The sequence below is a fragment of the Anser brachyrhynchus genome (assembly GCF_964034855.1).
Source record: "Anser brachyrhynchus genome assembly, chromosome: 11".
In the NCBI taxonomy this organism is placed as follows: Eukaryota; Metazoa; Chordata; class Aves; order Anseriformes; family Anatidae; genus Anser; species Anser brachyrhynchus.
Window position 1 is genome coordinate 21769674 of NC_137706.1, and position 21728 is coordinate 21791401.

The 21728-nt window shown below is 43.1% G+C and overlaps 2 protein-coding genes across 3 annotated transcripts in view; one reads left to right on the forward strand and one right to left on the reverse strand.

Annotated features, from left to right (window-relative positions):
• The window catches only part of SPG11 (SPG11 vesicle trafficking associated, spatacsin), a 35607-nt gene extending 25261 nt beyond the window's left edge, over positions 1 to 10346 (forward strand). Inside the window, exons 32-40 of the mRNA XM_080551564.1 lie at positions 947 to 1145; positions 2157 to 2294; positions 3835 to 3968; positions 4712 to 4819; positions 5346 to 5514; positions 6390 to 6478; positions 6998 to 7153; positions 7352 to 7503; positions 8216 to 10346. Coding sequence (XP_080407690.1) covers positions 947 to 1145; positions 2157 to 2294; positions 3835 to 3968; positions 4712 to 4819; positions 5346 to 5514; positions 6390 to 6478; positions 6998 to 7153; positions 7352 to 7503; positions 8216 to 8396 — 1326 coding nt within the window. The 3' untranslated portion in view covers positions 8397 to 10346. The remainder of the gene's footprint in view (positions 1 to 946; positions 1146 to 2156; positions 2295 to 3834; positions 3969 to 4711; positions 4820 to 5345; positions 5515 to 6389; positions 6479 to 6997; positions 7154 to 7351; positions 7504 to 8215) is intronic.
• Positions 10064 to 20922, reverse strand: EIF3J (eukaryotic translation initiation factor 3 subunit J). Of its 2 annotated transcripts, none has more exons than XM_080551604.1 (8): positions 20763 to 20922; positions 20573 to 20676; positions 15738 to 15795; positions 15389 to 15480; positions 14807 to 14921; positions 13605 to 13763; positions 12490 to 12563; positions 10064 to 11129 (listed from the first exon to the last, which is right to left on the reverse strand). In XM_080551604.1, the coding sequence occupies exons 1-8, from the start codon at positions 20785 to 20787 to the stop codon at positions 10998 to 11000; spliced, it is 759 nt and encodes a 252-aa protein (XP_080407730.1). In that variant the 5' UTR covers positions 20788 to 20922; the 3' UTR covers positions 10064 to 10997. The 2 variants fall into 2 exon arrangements, with proteins under 2 accessions (XP_080407730.1, XP_080407731.1); XM_080551605.1 differs by lacking the exon at positions 10064 to 11129 and adding an exon at positions 11547 to 11576.
• Positions 20923 to 21728: the final 806 nt, after the last annotated feature.

The window sequence follows — 21728 nt, forward strand, 5'->3', positions numbered from 1 at the left end:
TCTGCTCCTCAGCCTTCGTGACTGCCAGCAGCCAACCTCTGCTTTTTGCCAGAGCCTGCTGCTGAACACTTCTTTCAGAGTACCTCTAGAGGGTACAGACCCCTTTGCATAGTACTTGGTCTGTAGTTTTGGAATGTAGCATTAATTTACTCTGAATAGAACCAGCAGTATGTGTGCCAAAAATATTAGTGTCATCTTTGTCGTAGAGGTTCTTAGTTTTTTTCTACAGAATTTTTCATGTCTCGAACATTTGGGGTGAATCCTTTAGGTTTGAGCTAGGGAGGAAGTAGTCATATGACTGGCTTCTTCCCTTTTCTACCATCCATGTTGCCTGAAGCTGGCTGTCCATACTTTTGAATAGGTCACTGAGATGATCATTGTCAATGAGTTACATATTTAGATTAATTTCTGAAGTTGTAACATGTTACAGCTGACTCTAAAGAGCCTCATGGGCTCCTCTTTCAAATGTAGCAAGTGCAAAAACTGGGGTATCTTTTGCACTGAGGGTCTGTGGTGTATAGAGATGAGGAAAAGTAACCCCATAAGTAAAACTGTTACGCATTGAAAAAAAAAAAAAATCATGGTCTGTGAGGATACGTAGATTCCTCTCTTTCTTTTAGCAATTTTCAGTGTTAAGATTTGTATTTGCTTCAGGAATGCATCTCTGTCCATTGGCACCAGCTCTGTGAGTGTAAAACTTCAAACACAAGGTACGTACGTGCTCTCCTGATCTGGAGAAACATTAATACTGAAGATACACAGATGAAGACACTGTTAACTGATAAAAGGACAGGTTATGTTTGTGTTTTGAAGCTAGGTTTTATCTTCTCCTTCAGCACTTCCCTCTTGCATCAGCTAATTAGGATGATGTACTGCAGGTCAATATATGTTCTGTGACTGGATTTTTTGCTGTGTACCTTTTTCTAAGTGTATGTGTATTTCTTAGGAATTGAACTGCTCCTACAGTGAAATGTCAGCCCATGACCCTGAAGAAGTGCTTCGAGCAATTCTGTCATCCCACCAGCCGGACAGATGCAGGAAAGCTCAGGCATTCATCACCACGCAGGGTCTCCAGCCTGAAATTGTGGCGGAGTTAGTGGCTGAAGAAATCACAAAAGAATTACTGGCAACTTCAGAAGGCAAAGGTAGTAAAGGGGCTCAGTCTTGGTTTTCAGCTTAGCATTTTTGGTTTGTAAATATTGTATCTTTGCATCTGAAAAACAATCCTTGGTCTCAAGATACTTGAGTGCTAATAACAGTCAGAAATGTTTAGGCAGCTCTGAAAGGTTTTATACAGATATTAAATTTAGTTGCCTGTTTTGTGTCCAGTGTGGTGTTGCAATACTTAAAGTTTTTTTGATATATTTTTTATGGATGTAAATTTCATGGTTAAAAAAAAAAAGGCATAAAGTTTTTTAATCATAATCTTTGAAGCCCCACATCATCTGACTTGGAAAGACTTATGTTAATTTTTATGTGAAAAGCATGGCCAGATTCTCCTTTTTTTCTTTTTTTTCTTTTTTTTTTTTCTACCCCTTTGAGAAATGAGAGATGTTCCTTGAAACAGAATTTATCTGGAGGGCTTTTGTATTTGAGGAACTTTTACTTTGCCACAGCATTAACAACAAAGTTACGTAAGAAACAGTGATGGAGATTTGAGAGTCCAGGTGTGCTTTCCTCTGTCCCTACTTTCTTCCACTCTGCTGCCCCTCCGTTGCAGACTTGCACCCTAACTGCTCCCCTTGTGTCAGTTCACTTGGATTAGATGATTTGTTTCACATCCATCGGAAGAGTCAACTTACTAGCCCAGCAGAAAACAAAAATAAAGAAGAGTTTTCTGTTGAGTTTGTGAGTTGAACTGGTTTGTGGAAGAGTATGAGTCGGGGTCACTGCCAGTCACTTGTTGGATTTGTGAAATTCTAGGTTTCATTACAGTAGCAGTATGGGTGTTCTGTAGGATTTCAGTGGATCAAACTGGCAAAGTAGAACTATCAGATATTCAGCAGTAAGGTCAAAACCATCTTTAGAATTGTAGTTCCAAGTCATAGGTCAGTGTGGATGAGGTTATTTTATTCTTATTGTTTTTCTACTAATGCAGCCAATCTCTCCTGAACAGGTAGCACTTTTGGCATAACTCACTCTCTCTCTGCGTACAGGGCAGAAACAAGTTTTGAACCCCGCAGCTGAGAGTCAGGCATTCCTACAGCTTGCTAAGCTCTGCCAGGATCACACGCTGGTTGGCATGAAGTTACTGGATAAAATTTCCTCTGTACCTCGTGGGGAACTGTCATGCAGTAAGTAGATGGCAAAAAATACTTGATGGTAACTAGTGCATCACTAAGCATTGCATTGTTTAGTTTAAAGTCACATCACAAAGAATAAAAACAATGCTGATGGAAGCATCTATTACTGATCTCAAATTTGATGTTAATAGATATGAATATATGCACAACAAATAAACATATTGCTTAAGTATCACCTGAATTTATTTTCCAAACAAAACCCATTTTTTTTTATGCTGATAGCTGGGAAATACAGTCAGTGAATTACCTGAACTTCTGTAGTTACATTTTACAGAAGATGGTTATGGTGGCTTTCTTCCTATTAGTCACAATTAGAAATAGCTTTTTCTTTTTTTTTTAGTCTATTTATTAAAGTGACTTTTTGATCTTTTGTTACTGGAATTGGTTTTAAACATTGCAGCTTTATGGAGATCTTGTCATTGAGTTTGTAACAAAAGGTGCTTTGGCAGCTAACCAGCAGAGGCAAATTGAGATCTCCTACTTACATACTTTGACTGTTTTTGTTTAATTTGTTATGGGCAGTTCATCTCTGAGGAAAACGAGAGAGGATATGGTTGTAGTGTGAGTTGTCTCATGAGTATTAGCACTGGCAGAACTGGAGAACTTCCAACAATATTTTGTCCAGAGTGGTGAGGAGAGAGTGTCTTCTAGAACACTTCTGCAGAAAGCGAAGCAGGGTTGAAGTTGGTGCTGATTCTGTTCCATTAGAATCCATCTGTAATACCGGAAATTTGGAATACCTTTGTGAGAAAACAGATAGTTAAAAGTACCACGTTCCATGTAGCCTTTATGTCCGTAACACCTTAGTCCTGTTGTCAGATCTTAACTTATTCCTTGATTTGTCTGGTTAAGTAGCATAGGGGTGAATATTAGTGTTTTTATGTATGACTGACTAAAAGTAAGGAAAAGACTAAGAGGTAACAATGTTGGGAATCACCGAATTGTGCTGGAGCACTATACCTCTTAGAATGAAGCCTCTGCTAGAGTACAACATTTTTACAGATGGAGCTGTAATTAGTTTCAAAATACGTTGTATAGGTTTATGACATTAGCTATATTCTTTTCAAAAATCTGCATTTTTATGGAATTGATGAATGACTTTTTTCAAACCCAGATGCGAAAGTTGTGGCTTTCTTCTTTCAAATGGAGAGCTGATTGCCAAAAGTGGGATGCTGATACATTCATTGTATGTTTGTCAATCAGCTTTTGTTGGAGGAGGTTGGAAATTTTGTATTTGGAGAAAATAGCATTTCAGAAAATGATCTAAAGCCCCAGACTTCAGCACAGGCTGGGAAGCCAAACTGAGTGCATATTGCTGCAGGAGCTATAACTTAAAGTTGCATAGGCCAGAGCCATAATAGCTCAACTTTCTATCCAATTCTGCTGTTTATAACAGGAAAGGTTGTGTATCCTCTGCAGAGATGGTATCAGTTTTGTAGACACACATTGTTATCCCCAGGTTAAGACTACAACATAGGAATTAATTTCCTCAGTTTATGAACCAAAGTACCAGAGTTTTTGTATTCTTCAGTTACAGAATTGCTGATTTTGGCCCATAATTGCTTTAGTTTGACTTGCCACATGGAAGGAATCACTAGAGTCCTCCAAGCAGCACGGCTTCTCACAGATGAACATTTAGCCCCTAATGATGAGTATGGACTTGTGGTATGTATCTTTGATGCCATATGTGTATCTAGAGGCTGTATGAACATCTTCTTGCGTATGTCAGCAAATAACTTTGCTCTGAGCAGTGCGTGGGGAGCAGGTGGGTAGCAGAATGTAATACAGTCTTTCACTTCTGGTTGACTGGTCTTGTCCTGCCTGTCTCTGGAAGCTAGAGGTGAAAGCTAAAGCTGGGTTTTTGGTCTGATGTGTGCATGTCCTAATGGACAGATTTTTTTGTCACAGAATCTATTAGAAGACTTCACTGGAAAAATAGAAGTGGAAGAGTGAGATGGCAACAGTGTAGTAAATCAAACAGAATTTCGAAGTGATTCAACAACTAGTGAAATGTGACCGTTTTTATTACCATGCTGTCACACATCTTTTAAACCTGTCTTGAAAAGAATCCTGGATTCTGAGCCATGCTCAATACAGTGGTGTTACTGCAAGAGGGAATGTACTGAGGAGCCTAGAAAGTCCACTGCATATTTATATTTGGTAAAATGATACCCTTTCACCTTACAGTAAAAAAGGTGCAGTGGGTTAGATTAAAAATAAAACCTCTTGGCTCTAAGGGGTTGTCTGCCTGCCTAATGCAATACAATTAGCTTTACCATGTAGCTGTATCGGCTGGTACAGCACTCTTGCCTCGTGCGGCCTTTTTCCTGCCACAGCACTAACAGCTTTGTGAGAAAGGACTTTTCTGCTTTACTTTGAGCTGCATACTTACACTGTTATTTCCACAGGTTCGTCTTCTTACTGGAATTGGCAGATACAATGAAATGACCTACATATTTGAACTGCTGCATGAGAAACATTACTTTGAAGTGCTCATGAGAAAGAAATTAGACCCAGTAGGTGGAGGGGAATAAAGCTGGGAAAAGAGAACTGTGTGTCTGTGTCATAAACTGATACTTATACAGCAAGGTGGAATTATTACTGGAGTCTAGGAAGTGTTATTCTAGTTCCACAGTGGTAAATTAATTCTGGGTTTTATCTGGTTTTTAGTTGAACAAGTTTGTTCTAATTAGTTCAGTGCTGCAACGAGAACAGCATTGAAGCTGTTTTTTTCTTCTAGTTTGCTGTTTCATGAGTTCTTAGAAATCATAAAATAGTAAATATTTATAGCTTTATTGTAATATAAATAATTCAGTTTTAACATTTATTTATAAATAGGTGCATAGCTACTGGATTTTAATGCCTGACATAACCCAAGTGTAATATTCCCATTATGTCTTAAAATATTGTGGAGAACCCTCAAAGACTGTTCTGATACAATTTTACAAAAAGTGATCATTATAGATTTGCTTGTGAGTACTAAAATGTGAATGAAAAAATAAGCTCTTCAAATCTTAATCTGTTATTCCTTCATTTGACCAGAGTGGGACACTGAAGACAGCTCTGCTGGATTACATCAAGCGTTGCCGCCCAGGGGACAGTGAAAAGCACAACATGATCGCCCTTTGCTTCAGTATGTGTCGAGAAATTGGAGAGAATCATGAGGCTGCTGCTGGCATACAGCTTAAACTCATTGAATCACAGCCATGGGGTGAGTGGAAGCTGCAAAAACAAGAAATATGAGTTTGCATATCGTTCGGTACGTCAGGTTGCTGCTGTCTGCACCACACAACTGACTGAAGGTGGAATACTTCTGAAGAGTTAAAATGTACCTTAATGTTGCATATGCTATTACTGTTTTAGAAGGAAGACATCGTGGGCAATTGTAGTTTGGATTGCCTGTGTTGTTCTGGTAACATCCATTAAAATTCCACTGGCTGGAAGGAAGGCACTATTCTTGCACTCAGTGCTTTATCTGGCCACTCTGTTACTTTTCAAAGAGTTGAGATTTTGGGCTCTTACTGTAAGGTAATCTTCCAGTACTGCTGTGCATGGGAGGAGGAGGTAAGGACACATGCATGTTTTCTTCACTTTACTAGATGTGATACAATGTAGGTTTTAACAAAAAGTGTATATATGAAGTGTTGACTTTTTGTGCAAAGTAACTCGTTTACATCTGACCTTAGTGAGTTCCGTACAGCTGGGAGAGTGCTGTGGAGCATACAGAGATCTCGGTGCGGAGCAGTTAGTCAGTACTGTAACAGCAACTAAAATAGAAGCTATGTCAAATGCTTTTCTGAATTTATCTGATAATAGTTAGAGGTTGTATCTACCACAAATGTATGATTTGGATTTCTTTTTGGTCGTCAATCACATGACTAGGTTCCTGCAATGCCTTTGGCTCATAGTCAAACAGATACCACTACTCCTTTGCAATTTTTCAACTTTTTTTTTTTTAATATAAGAAATCTTTTTTGCTGCTTTCTGAAACTATAGGAGACACAGACTTGGTACCAGGAAGTATTTTATAGCTTATTTTGTCACCTGTGTAAATAATAAGTTTTTGCATTTTTTTCCCCATTTCAGAGGAATCTCTTCAAGATGTTGCAAATTTAAAGAAACTGCTGATGAAAGCTCTGACTCTCTTTATTGATGCAGCAGAAAGTTACTCTAAGGTAAAACAACATGAAATTGTATGACTTCTATACAGCACATAAGGAGTGAGCTGAACTGAGAGAACAAAGACAGCTGCTCTAGGGAAGATGTGCAGAATCCCACCCCAGCAAAAATTAAGCAAAAAAAATCTCTTGCTGTATCATTTCAGCAGTATCCCAGCAGTCTCAGTAACATTCTTGTATCAGAGTTGTATAGTGTTTCCTTTTAAGACTTCTAACAGCTGGGATTACGATTAGATTCCCAGTTTTAGAGGAGTGACCATGAGCTTAACTGCTTTACTCTAAGGACAGGTGAGAATAGAACAATATAAAGAGTGTTTAAGAACTGGTGTGGTTAGGATGATGAAAGAAATATTTTCAGTGAGTGAAGCTTTATTTAAAACTAATGGAATATGATAAAACTGCAGTCTTCTACAAGAGAAAATACTAGACAACTCTGAACACATTGTTTCTGTCAGCATTGTTTGTGGTTTTCCTCCAAACATACTTCAGCAGCTTGTGTTTGTTTTTACTACATAGGACTCCTGTGTCCGACAGTCCTTGCGCTGCAGTCGGCTAACAAAGCTGATAACCCTCCAGCTGCATTTTCTGAACACCGGTCAGAGCACTATGCTGATTAACCTGAACAGGCAGAACCTGATGGAATGCATCATGTCCTTGCCTAGATTCTATCAAGTAAGCTTTCTCATCTGTTTTTGTTTTTTTTTGAAAATGATTGCTTTAAACAGCAGGTGCCTAAGCACTCTGCTCCTGTGAGCGTAATGCTCAGAGGTAGGTCAAACTGAAGATGTAGAATATTTAAAGTATAGGAATGTTTCTGTACAAAAGTAAACTCTTCCGGCTTAGTAATTCCAGCATCTGTTCTCCCTGAAGGCAGCTATTGTGGCTGAGGCTTACGAGTTTGTTCCAGACTGGGCTGAAGTTCTGTATCAACAAGTGATCACCAAGGGAGACTTCAATTACTTAGAAGAATTTAAACAGCAAAAACTACTGAAGCCTAGCATATTTGAGGAGATTGCTAAGAAGTAAGTAGTTCTGTGGTCAAACTGGGAACTTTCTTTTCCACAGACTAGAAGAACAAGTTGCATGTTTAATGGAATGCAAGTCATAGTATTGTTAAAAACTTTTCTGTGACAAAGTATGGCATATAGGGGAGCTGAGATCTATGTTCAGTTTCTTAAACGTATTGTGGAAATAGCACTGGATCTATCATCACTGGCAGCCTTTTCAGTAGTTAAAGGGGGCTTATAAAATGATGGAGTGTGACTTTTTGTTCGGGCAGATAATGACAGGAAAAGACGGGAGGGTTTTAAACTGAAAGGGGAGATTTAGATTAGATGTTAGGAGGAAATTCTTCACTCAGAGGGTGGTGAGGCACTGGAACAGGTTGCCCAGAGACGTTGTGGATGTCCCATCCCTGGAGGTGTTCAAGGCCAGGCTAGATGAGGCCCTGGGCAATGTGATCTAGCAGGTGGTGTCCCTGCCCATGGCAGGGGGTTGGAACTGGGTGAACTTTAAAGTCCTTTCCAACCCCAGCCATTCTATGATAATTTTTATTCAGCAGGATAAGTGCGGTACCTCAAGGCTGGTCATACTGGATCTTTATAAAATAAATCAGAGCAAAATAAACAGCCAAGAGAATCTAATATATGTGTTGAGCCTCTTAAGAAATACAGTTCTTGTAGCAATGGCTATAAGGCTTTCTCTTATTTCAATTTTATGTAAAATTATTTTCAGGGTTAAACAACACCCACCTGCTGATGCTGCTCTGAAAAATCTGAAGAAATTGCTTGCTTACTGTGAAGACATCTACATGCAGTACAGACTGGCTTATGATAACAAGTTCTATGATGTGGTAAACATGCTCCTGAAAGATGCACAGACTGGATGTTGTCTTAACGACATGCTATCAAACTAGAATCCATCCATCCTCCATGAAGTAGAGACTGACTGACAGTACCAGTGCCACAACTTGCATGGTTAGTACCGATTCTTTAACAGCTATTTTATCAATTACCTGCTTGTAATGATATGCTGCTATGTGAAAGTAACTCCAGAAAACTGGTGGTGGTTGTAAATATTTAAAATGCTGATACTGTATTAACCTAAAAGCGTTTTGTATAATAAATCCTACTGTTTACAAAATACTCGACTAATGGCAAATACAGGCTGGAACAGTCGATGATGAACCTCAGAGATCCAGCAGCCCTTTAGTTTAGGGGCGTGGATGATGGATCGCCATAGGAAATAAGTAGAATTAGCAGGCTCCTTTGAAAGTTTTAGGTGCATGCTAAATAACCTATTGTTTTATGTATTCTCTGATTCCACGCTCATTAGCCTGTTTTTGTTTTCTAGCTTAAGTGATAAGCTGAAAATGTCATACAATAGCATGTACTTAACGTAGTTGCTACTGTATTGGCATGCTTAGACAGGCCTACTGGGCAGACAGTTGGTATTGAGGCCTTAACAAGAGCTAGCAACCCAGGTATTCTGCCACTTAGATCTTTGGGGTAAGTTTAGAAGACCAGGGACATGTAGCAGGATAATACCTGAACAGTGCTTCACACAGCCGTCAGAGTCTATCTAATCCAAAGACTTTATCTCCTGCGCAAAAGGGGTGGGAGGGACTGTAGTATAAAAACAGCTTCGAAGTAACATTAGTCACATTAAGCAATGATACTGTACTATCTCTAAATATTAAACATTATCCTAGCAACAAGGTTGCTATGGCAATTGTATTTTTAATTAGCAAAGGCATGCTAAGTTGGATTTCTAAGTCGGATTTGTATCTTAACAAGCTCCCTTTGGTTGCTGAACAGTCACGCTAGCAACCTTTGCATATGACATATTACTTGCATACGGGTATATAAAGTACAAGTCATAGCGCCTTTGATACACCTTTAATAAAAGATTAAGTAGCAAAGATTATGCCTGAACAGAACACTGTATTTAAAATTCCAGTTCTAGTCAGTCTCATAAGACTAAATTAGAATAATCACAGCCAGCTCAGTCTAAGTTAAATGATGACTAGCAGCCTTTAAAGTTCAATTTAAAAGTTCCTAGCATGAAAGGAGAACCTCCTTCTGCAAATCCCTAGCCCTGATTAAAAATTTGGGACCGCTAATACTGGGAAGCAGAACTCCTGCCTTGTAGAAGCACACGTATCCTATCCATATTAGGAACAAACACGTGAGTAAGCCGTAAGTAAGTTGTAAATGCAAGACTGACTTCTTATAAGTGTCAACTGCCAGCTGGAATAGAGCTGCGCTGTTAAGGAGGCTGCCCTGAGACATTTCTAAGGTGAGTACAAGCTACTGACCTCAGCACTTCCAGCAACACGGATGTTTAAGTTCACTGTGGAAATGCAAAAGTATTTTGTTTATCAGCAGCAGCTGTACATCTTAATTTAAGGAAAGCTGTTTTACAGGAATGAAATCTTGCACCTCTAACACCAGAGAAGCTGCAAGACAGAGCAAAGTCTAGACTTAGTAACAAGCAGCCAGCAGTATTCACCTCATTTTTGCAACTCTCTTCAAGTACTTACATTGTAGTACGCTGAAAGAACAGGTCCAAAGACAGCTATAGTGAAGTCCTCACAATAGTGATTTTTATTAAATTAGTTGCTTTATAAAACATTGCAGATGTCATAATTGTTAACGTAACAATTTGCCCAACTGTAGTAACTGTTGCAGTTTGCTAAGCAAGTTTTTTTTTTAAATGAAAGAAAATGGCTGAGTCGTGAAAGATTTACCACAGCCCATGAGAGACCAAAAGGAAGTCTTGTTTTTTACACTTAAACCAGGCAATTAACTGTTAAAGAATACCCAACCCATACAGCTGCATTAGTAGAAATTTAGATAAATGGAAACTAAACTTCATACTCATCTTTTTTTATTTTTTCAAATAAGGAACTCTTTCCTTGTTCTGACCCAAACAAGTGTTCTGTTTAAATGTCAAGCTTTGAAGTAGTGGGTATCTCAAGTGATGCATTCCATGTGCAGTATCCTTACGCTGAAGTTAGCAGTTCCCCCTCACAATATACTGAAAACCTCAAGCTCTAACTTAAGACAAAGCAATTGTAATACTAAGTGCACACCATGCCCTTGCTGCAAACTGCTTTTGTTCATCAAACAATTCATTCAAGGAGCTACAGTTAAGGCCATGTCATTGAACTGTGCTGGTAATAATACTTTGCCTTTTTGAAATTCATTTCCAATTTAGTGGCTGTTACTATAAAAATCAAATAGCAACAATACCGTTATCAGAATGCTGTGTAGTAGTTTTTTAAAAATTTTATTTTACTGTAATTTATACAGTTTTTAAATTTCTTCATTCTAACCCCTTGAGCACAAACCAGGAATCCCAGTGCCTTCGCACTGGCCTGACAAGAGTTAAACCACCAGCACAGAGATACTGCAATTTTGATTGTAGCATTTGGCAGAATTTAAAGAAAGAGAAGTTGTGCTACATGTTTAAGGGATTACGGGCAACAGAAAGACAATAGAAGGGGAGATAAATGTCACATGAAGTCTTCAAAGTCTTGTACGTATTCTCCATCATATCCTCCATAATCAGCCAGGTCATCTTTCATAGTAGCCTTTAAACCACCTCCAGGCACAACACCTTTTTTCTTCTTTTTGGCTTTACTTTGCTTAAAGAGGAAGAAGAGCATGTTTACTTAAAAATCCACAGTAATTTGTCATTATTTAAATTTGAGTAACGCCTCTCGTTTTTGAGGTATGAACACTTGCACCATGTACTCATGGTGAATGCACTGTTGCAATGATTTCTGCAGCAGCATTTCATCCACAACACAATCTAGTCATAGTAAAGCTATATTCCCGAGTGTTCCACAGCTCCCTACATCACATATTTAACTGTTTTGTCATTCATCCTATTTCACCTAGACTCTAACCAAGTAGACTAACTATGCGTCCTGTTAATTTTACAAAACTAAACAAGTATAAAGCCCTGCCTTACTGGACTGGTATAGTTGCAGGTTTCAGTGGTTAGCCAAACTAATTTAGAGGAAAAGGAGAGAGCGTAAGAATAGAAAATATACATACTTTTAAACTTTTTTGGTTCAGTAAGTCACAGGCTTCTCTCCAAAGTGCAGTACATATTAAAGAAAGAGTTCATTATGTTTACCAAACTCTAGACTTAATGCAGTAACACTACATAAAATTTGTTTGTATTCTAGTGCTTCAGTCATTCCTGCAGAGGTCCTATAGAACTGGCATAATAGAATAACATCTGCCACTGAAACACGTTGTATTTAAGAGTCCCATTTTTCATTTACAAGCTACTACTTACAATAATAATGCACTGCCATTTGTTTTATATCAATCCTCCAGTTTGATTTAAAACATATTGAGAAAATTGTATTGACAATGATGTTTTCTGTTTAATTTTATTGCTTTCTGATGATTCAACTAATACTTCAATTCCAACTGACCTGGGATTTTAAATTTATAGTATAAAACATGATGTTATAATTTGCATCAGTTAAACTGTCACATCACCTCTAAAAACTTATTTTTCCTTGCCTATGCAATTACTGTTCCTTCAGTTTGCATGCCACTGAGAAAATCCCAGCTATCTGCTATTCAAAATGACAAACTTTGCCAAAGAGTTAAAGTTACTTCCCTATATTGGTATTATATTGACATTTAACTGTAACTGAGGCTGGCTTCCATTCTCAGGGTATTGGCATAAGTCATTTTAACTCCAAGGGAGCACAGTGTAAAATGGAACAAGGTTATCATGCAGGTAAGATGCATGTAAATTAAGGGACGTTTTGCCTGTGGTCTCTAGATTCAGTAAACTGATTATCTCACACATCTAAGAGTATTTATTTAGTTCTAAAACAGTATCCAAGACTATCATTTCATCTACTACTACATGTAACAAAATCAGCAGTTCAATTCAGCATTAGACCTATTTCCATCTTCCAGGAGATCATCGTCTTTAGCAGATAATGTTACGGTTACAGAAAAGCGTAGAAGCCTTACCTTTTCTTGTTTTTGTTTTTCACTGCATAGTACTGTCAAAGAATTTGTGATCTTTTTCAAATCATCAATTTCCACTGCATTAGGGAAAAAAAAGAAAAGATTCCTTATCACTATTGATTTTAGAAGGCAGTTAAATAATTTTATGATAAAAATTCTATCAAAAAACTACGGAGGTGAGCATCAATAAGAAGTAAATACTGGCAATTACTTGATATAAAACAACAAAATACATACTGGGTAATTCTGAGCCTTTTGATGACAACTGCTACTCACATGGTCCCTAATAAGCAGCTTGAACGTTCGGGAAGGTAAGATTTTGCAAATTCAGAGTTAGCGAACATGTGAGCCTTAGTAAGGAGACATTTGAAAAAAATCTAGTACTATGATGTAATACAGTAAAATAGGGACTGTTTTAGACACACACATGAAAAGAAGCAGCGGAATATTAATAATAAATTATCCACGAGATGGCAAGTCCTTCACTTTAGAAGACCTGGAATCCATTCGAAATGTATGTTACTAGCTTCAGGCAGCCAACGATCCCTGTATTTATGCAGCACTAAATAGTATCAAGTTACCACTTTGCTGAAGGACAACATGTGTACGGTACAGGAAAAGATCTCAAACAATGAATTCACCAAATACTTCAGCCTACCAGAACAGTGGAAACAAATTAGTTCAGTTTATCTGTGTATAGTTACATGCTGAATTCCAGAACAATTTATTTTGCAGTCCCTGAATTACATTATCTCAATTTTATAATAGTTTCCTTCCAAATTGCTACTCGAGTTTTCCGGCTCAGAGAACCATTTATTTTCCAGAAGCTGCTTCAGGGGAAACATGCGACATTTGTATCAGCAAAACAATTTACACTTTTAAAGTGACTGTACTTAACTGACTTGCAGAATGGCTCTAACAGTACAAGCACGTGATCCATAATAAAGTTTGTTGGGATGGAAATTGGATACTAGGTCAGTGAAACAGACTAGACTAGACTTTATTTAGTATAAACGGCATAGATTAATCTTGATTTAAATTTTACTCACAGCATGTTTTCAAATTCAACCCCATTACAATTTTGGCAGTACAGTCTAGAAGTCTTTCACTTAACTTACATGAAATACATACGTCTCGAACTAATGCTTCCAAAAAACTGGCATAATGTAATGATTTTTCATATTGTGTAATTTTTTCTTTTAGTAGTTTGCCAAATTCCGTAAAGTCATCTTTTGAAGAGGGATTCATGGCATCTATTCCACAAGTGTTATTTACACCTGCAAGGAAAAACACAGGTTTTAAAGAAAACATCAGCTGTAGGCCCCTAAAAGATGACACCAACAGAAAACAAGTAACCCCATTCACATTCAGTTCTTCACTTCTGCTGAACCTTTGCAAAACTAAATCTGAGGTTTTCTCGCTCCCCACTGGCTTCTGCCAAACAAAAGCTACCAGCCTGAGTCACTAACCTGGACCTGAAGAGACTTTGCTCTAAAGCTTAGTCATTTGAACCAGCTATTTCTGAAGCACTTTGCTACATGTAGCACTTCTCCCCTTCCAGCGGGTCAGTGCAAAATGTAATGGGTTCTTTGCAACTGTTCTAAAGCAACCCCTCCTCCCCAAGGCACTGCACTCTTTCAGAAGATACGCAGCAGAATTTTCACTGAGTAATAAGCTGAATAACCCACTTTAAGCAAGGAAGCAAGCTTTCGTGTTTGAAGAATGCTGCTATAAATCAGCGCCTTTGCCAGCTGTGTCACAGCACAGAGCCAGAACAAGCTGCAGTAAGTCTATTTCCAACTACCCAAGGAAACAAGCTCACTCCAGTAACCTAGCCGGCCTTCTCGACATCTAGCTTACTACACAGATTGCCCGAAGTAAAGCATGCGTGCGTTACGCTGCGCCACACTCGCCCAAAGCCTCATCAGCCTGAAGCCCGCATTGTAAAGCAGCTGAGAACATCAGACAGCACTCTCTTTCTTCACATGCTCGTCTTTTTATCAGAAGCATAACTTAGTTGGGAAATTCAGTCAGCCATCTTTTTCCTATACCGTTCTACCAAGACTGGTAAGGAAAAGCACCTCACAGCCCAACGGTGTTTCTGCAGTTCTTGCAGCGAGTGCTCAGTACCAGGATATGCTTCCAGTAGCTTGGCTTTAAAACCCACGTTTGTTCTCAGTAACACAACCTGCACGTGCTCTAACAGTCAGATCCTGATCAACTCTCTCTGCAGGATCCCCGCACAGAACTGAAAGCTTCATTTAGGGTGCGGTACTTCTGTCATGTTACAATTACACTGAGCGGGGTACAACACACTTACCGAATGTTTCTTTTGCTAACTCAAGGTCTGACTCCTCTTGCAATTTCTTTAGCCGTAGTTTGTCTGCTAACTGTTCTTCTGGTGTAAGTTCTCTATGTTCCTCTGGTGCCTCTAACTGAATTTAAAAAAATGTATATAGGGGAACATTATATTGAGCAGAGTTATTACAGGAAATCATTTTTTTCCAGCGCCACTCAAATAGCTTCTGCCTGAAGTCAATACACCTCATGTACAAACCTGAAAGCCATCCCAATTAATCATAGCAATGCCTATTATTTAATTTAATAAATTGTTCATTTTAACTAAGTTGTGCCTTCCCCCTTCTCATATAAGTTTTACAACTGCATGTTTTACCATGAGGTGCATGCAAAAGAAATGGAGATAAGCATTATTTCCATAACCCAATTAAATTTCAGAGAAATTAAAGCTGACATCCCCCAGATGTTAAGCACAAGACTCAAGTTTGTTTTTTCAGACTACTCAAGGCCTTCATAGGCCTTGTGGAACCTCAAAAAAAAGAAAAGAAAAAACAGAACAAACCCACCCTTTAAATTTATGAGACCAAGAAGAAAAAGTAATTACCCTTTTTTTAAGCTCCTCTTGCTTTTTCTTTTGTTGTTTTTCTTTTTCTTTTATTTTTTCTGCTATTTTCTTTTTTTCTGAAACTTTGGGTTCTGTAAAACATTGAACAATATGACACTCGAGGTTTACTTTTTTTTTTCCCCAACAACCAGAAAACCACTAATCAAAGAGAAAGTGACAGAGCTCAGTTGGCACAATCTGTTCACAGAGAGGGTTAAAAGACACGCTTTCTCAAAGCCAAAATTCATCCTATTTGGAAAGTGGTTTTGATACTTCAGATACACTCGGGACAAAACCAGCGTCTTTTCTGATGCTGCACACAGTGAAATGTATTCCTTTTAAGTCTCACCTTGTTTTATCTCTGTCTCCTTTACTTCCTCCTCTTCCTCCTCATCATCCCAGTTATCCTACAAAGTAAGTTTTAATTAAGGTGAATCTTCACAGGATTCTTCTACAGATGATTTCTACTTTTTTAGATAAACACAAAGAACGGTAGTTTACATATAGCCTCTCTGAATGCTCACGCATCCATTAATCTGATGTATTTGAATTAAGAAGCAGGGGTAAGCCATTAGAGCTGTAAAATAAGGACGCTACTTTTGGGAGCGGACCACAATGTTTCAGGAGCTACGAAGATGGCGGCTTTTATTCAAAGAACAGCAAAGTTCCTGTCAACAGAGTTAGAAAAGCAAGTCACAAACTGTCAGATCAACATCGCACGGTAAAACATGACTTTACTGTAGCTCCTGTTACTAAACGTTGCACGATTCCGGGACGCCACCGGAGGCGTTCACGCAGCACAGCCACCACTGGAACCGGACACGCGGCTGCAGCCACCTGCAGCAGGACGCTGCGCCACCACCACGGGGCCTCCCCCCCAAGGTGCCCGCTGCCCGCGGCCACCGGTGCCCCTTCCACCGTGATGGAAGCGTCCGTGCGGCTGCTGCACGAGGGTGAAAACCACCCGGGAACCCGCTGGCCACGGGGCTGTGCTGTGAGCAGGAGAGTGGCCGTAGGCAGACGGGTGATGCGCGGGGGCATCCTGGTGCGGGAGCACCAACGCGCAGCAGCCCTCAGACCACGAGCCCGCGGCTTTTTCCTGAAGAGAAGGAGCTGTCAGAACACTCTTCCCACAAACACATCACTGGAACGTTCTCGATCACTTCCTCGAGTGCGTTTTCGGACCGCCTCAGCTGTGGTGTCTGCAGAGGTTCTCTGCTTTCAGTTTCCACCTTGGGCACGCTCCTCGCGGCCGCGCTCCTGTGCCCGGACAGGCGACCCCAGCTCAAAGCACGACACGGCTCAGGTGAATAGCGAGGAAGCACTTCTCTAGAAGCAACCTGTTTCTGTCACCTGCAGACTTAGCAGCAGTAATCCCACAGTTCCTCTTGACAGCCATCGGGGTAGGGTTTATGGGAAGACATTTTTTCCTAACGCCACTCCAGATTCTGCTGGATGGCCTGACCTCCACATGGGAATCAGTGCTCTAAAACTGAAGTTACATGCCGAGCACCACAAGGCACGCACACCAAAAGTTAGAGCCAAGAAACCTCACAGGCGTCTAATTTTAGTTCCCTGTTTCAACTGAACTTGCAAGCTTAAAAGATTACGTTTGACAAGGCGCAGCTCACGCGAAGATCGCGCAGCCCGTCAGGACATCGCTGTAAGCAAACTCACAGACCGAGTCCTGGACTTGGTCATTTCCACCTCACAACAGTGATGCAAGCGGTCATCCAGACTACTCATTTCAGGGGCTGGCATCGGCGTGACAAAGAAAAAGACGGAGACGGAAGAACGCAGCATGCGCTGCAATGTGCTGATCCAAGCAAGGAAGACACCCAGCCACCAGCTCACTCGAGTTAATTGGCACTTGTAAGAGCTCCAGCTTCCCTTCCACATTCCAAGAACCTGACTTGAATTTGCAGCGGCATTAGTTTAGCTCATATCTAATTAAGAGTTTGTTACACCCATGTCCATTACTGCCGTACAAAGCCTTATCCCCTGCCCTCTCCTTCACAGACGGGGGTTTTAACATCAAGTGCTCCCTAGTGCAAAACCCTGCGAGGCTGAAGGCAGCCTGCCCGCTACGCAAAGGGAGCGGTGGGCCCGAAAGAAACGACGGCATTTCATTCCTGCACGTGGGTGACTTCTCCAGGGCCTCTCGCACCACGACAGGCGCGCTCACAGCGGGCTGGCCGGGCTCTGGGCCGGCACGCGGTGCTGGGTTCGGCTCGCGAAGCTCTGCTGATGAAGCAACACAGAAACGGCAAAAACCAGAGGGCGGCGTGACCACCCCTCCGCCGGCATGACCTCCCCCTCGGCTCGTAGGTGGGATTTTCAGGCGTCGACTTTTCAGGTCTCAACTTGAGCTGAAGAAACCTCCAACTGTCGGGAGCCGACCCGCAGCGGAGGGATCGCGCCCCACCGCCGCCAGCAGGCTCCTGGCCGGGCAGCGTCCAGACATCGGCCACCCGAGGACTCACTTCTCAGCCTGGTGCGCCAACACCAGCGGCCTTCCAGCCGGGCTAACGCCATCTCGCTTCTTCAAGCTGTTTTTATTTAAGCAACAGAACACGATTAATATATTGGAGGTGATTTTGCTTTCTTTGCTTTTTCTGTTTTTGTTTTTAACTGGCAGCGGGGTGGAGTCCCAGTTACACCTATTCCTGCGTTTTATAAATTTCTGTGAACACTTGGAGGAAAAGAAAATTAGTACTGAATCTTTGCGCTGAATACTAAGTGATTCAAAAGAGGACACTTTCATTGCACAATATATCCACTAATGTAGCATAAAACTTTGAAGTATTTCAACAATGCTCATTTACACGTACGTAACTGAACTAAGGGCACTGAAATCATCTTCCTTTTCAGGTAAATAAACCTGCGATGAGAGCAGCTCTCACACTTTCATATGCACTTTGAACACATGAAAATGCACATTCTCCCCCCCCAAAACCAGAAGACATGATTTGAGAATGACAGGGACTCCACTATTGCGATTCCCAGTTGTACCTGGGCACCCTCCTTCACCAAGGCTGTTGCCTGTGTAACAAGCAAATTTCCCAGTTTTGGCTTTGTTGAGCAAAGAATTGCCCAAGAGTAAATAGATGAACGCTCCCTGGCAGGAGGCCCGTCTTCTGGGAAACTTGTGTTCTGGTAACATTTGAGAGTAGTTTTATTACTTATGAAGATGCTAATTTTAAACCTGGGGAAGTCAAGATTTCCTGAACTTTAAGTTACTTTAGGTTCATTACCAAAACAACTTCAGAATAAACTCCAGAATCTGAATATATAAAAACCATTCCAAAACACAGCATGCCCGTGTTAAGACAAACTACGTGGAAAACACCTTGTGCTCATATTTTAGACCACGTAATTTTTCTTCTGCAGGAACTTCTCCAGAGCTGACCCTGGCAAACGAGGTACCCAAACAAACCTGAGCTACCTCCCTAGCTCAGCTCTGAGATCTTGAGCATTTGTAAGAGCCAACTGAAACCAAACAGGACAGCTTCATCTGCTGGATGGGTCCTTCTCTCCAGACGCAGCTCCAGTACTAAAACTGTAATCCTTCCGAAAGGGGGAAGTAGTTGCATTCTTGGTACATGGGGGAAAACCTTGTTCTTTTATTAGAACGGCCATAGGAAGCACAGGTGTCGCTAGGGGAATGACAGCTCGCAGTCCAGTTCGCTTGGACCCATTCCATCACAGCAGGAAAGTTTCCCACTTTCAAAGAAAGGAGGAAAAGCAAACTTCACAAACACAGTAGGTCTGATATATTCGTACATGTGCACAAACATATAAAGATTAAATACAAATTTCTATACAGACACACAGTCCCACTCTAACCACACTTTTACAAATGACTGCAGCCACTGCATACAGAGATACCTCCACTTACTTTGCCTGCTGTAATGTGACATCTGTGATAACTACAGGGTGTGGGCATCACTAAATTCACAAAGTAAAATGGACAGCCTGTAACTTACAAAAAATACATTTTTTTTTTTAACAGATGAACTACTCTTTTCACACTACCTATAAAAACAAATACCCACCCTGAACTCCAAGGACAACTGAGTCAGTGTTTTTCAGAGATTCTGCTAACGCAAGCGCAGGCTAAATAACAAAACGAGCAAGTCCTCACCTAGTAAGCAGCAATTCTCTAGTTAGAAAGCTTCATACCTGTGACCGTAACGGAGCAAGCAGGTCGCCTGGTGAACCACCAGGAGATTGCCTAGTATCTCAGAAGCTTGATTTGAAACAAAAAGGTGTTTTGCAGTTTACCTATTTCCATTCCTCCCACTCTTCAAGCACCTTCCTCGTACATTTCCTGACATTATTTTGCTCCCTGTCTGCACGTACGCTAGGCACACTGAGGTTTCTGTGTCATCCACCACCCAGAAACCTGGCTCGCTAGGGGACAGCTGGAATTACATGGAAGAAAACAAACTTTTAAGGAAAGTCAGCTTTCGTAGGTATGAGAAATGAACACCCACACGCTTTGACACCAATTCCACGCTGACATTGCTCCTCAAACGCACCAAAATTCAGTTCCAAACAGCGCCTTAAGCAAACATATGTTAAGCGACCTACTGAACGTGACACGGCGCAGTAACACCGCCGCACTTCCCAGCTGCGGCCGGGGCCTGGGAGTGGGAAAAGGGGTGGCAGAGACACGCTGCCACAGCCCAAGCTTCCAGCCAGCAGAAGCAGCAGGGTTACGGTGCTGCTCTCACGGAACCCAGCCCACCGGGACGCCACGCTCAGGGCTACGATGACCGAAAGCGAGCAGCCACCAGCAGCCAGCGGCCCAAGGAGCAGCGCCCAGAGCCCGGCAGCAGCGGGGGGGGTTCCCGGGCCCCCCCTCACGGCCGGGCCCCCCCTCACGGCCTTGCTGCGGCCCGGGGACCGACCCGACCCGCCCCGCGGGAGGGCCGCGGGCAGCGCGGCCTCGACTTCCCCCGGCCCCCGCCCGCCCAGCGCCGCCTCCCGGCCCGAGGGGCCGCGGGGAGCCCCCCCGGAGCCCCCGATCCCGGCCCCGGCCCCCCCCCATGGGCCCCTCACCGCCGCCTGCCCCGAGCCGGGCCGCGCCGCCTGGGCCCGCGGCCCCCTGAGGAGCGGCACCGGATGGCAGCGGCACGGCCCCGGCCCGCGGCCCCCAGCCCTCAGCCCCAGCCCCGGCACCTTCACGTCGTCCTCCTCATCCTCTCCGGCCCAGCGGTCGCCGGCCGCCACCCCCGGCACCAGCCGCTTCGCCACCGGCTCCACCACCTCGAAGCTGTCGGCGTCTGTGGGGGAGAGGAGAGCGGGTGAGCGGCGGCGGCGGCGGGGGGGAGCCCGGCGGGGCCCGGCGGGGCGCGGGGCCGCCACCTACCCCACGAGTCCGCCTCCGCCGCCATCTTCCTGCCGCGGGCCGCGGCCGCTCCGCAGGCGCCGTGAGTCAGCCGCACCAGAGCGGCCCCAGCCAGCGCCGCGCGGGGCACGCCGGGACGGCGGCGGGATGCCCGCCCTGCGCCCCGCCCGCCGCCGGGGAGCGCGACCCGCCGGGCCCCGCCCGGCGCGGCGGAGGGACGCCATGATGGGAGGGTAAGGGAGAGGGGGCGGAGCCCTCCGGCCGCCATGATGGGAGGGTAAGGGAGAGGGGGCGGAGCCCTCCGGCCGCCATGATGGGAGGGTAAGGGAGAGGGGGCGGAGCCCTCCGGCCGCCATGATGGGAGGGTAAGGGAGAGGGGGCGGAGCCCACCGGCCGCCATGATGGGAGGGTAAGGGAGAGGGGGCGGAGCCCTCCGGCCGCCATGATGGGAGGGACGGGGCTGTGAGGAGGGACCCGGCCGCCATGATGAGGGGAGGGGAGGGCGCGGCCCGTGTCTTCCTCACGGTCGGGGCCCGGCCGCCGAGCAGCCCCCGGGGCCCCGAGCGAGCTCCGAGCCCCGCTCCGGGGGCTTCCACCGCGGCCCGGCCTCGCTGTGCTCGGGCGGGCTCCGGCCGCGACGTCCCGCGCCCGGCGCGCACCGCGTGAGGCGCCCCCGGCTCTCGCAGTCCCCTCACAACCCTTCTGTAAGGGGTTACAAAAAAGGCAAAAACCAAGATTTTTACAAAGGAGAGAAAGCTGTTGTATGTAGCAAGGAATTAATCTAGGAGTTGCCCTCACATCTGGGCTGAATTTATTCCCTTGGCCCTGCTGCAGTGGAAAAGCCCACGCCTTTTGAAGATACTTCACGTGTTAAAAATATTAATGGCACAACTCAGTCAGAGCAAGAGGCAAAGAATGAGAAAACACTAGACCGACGACTGCTAAGGTTCGTCACAGCTCTGCAGGCTGTCAGGATGCCTAAGCCCT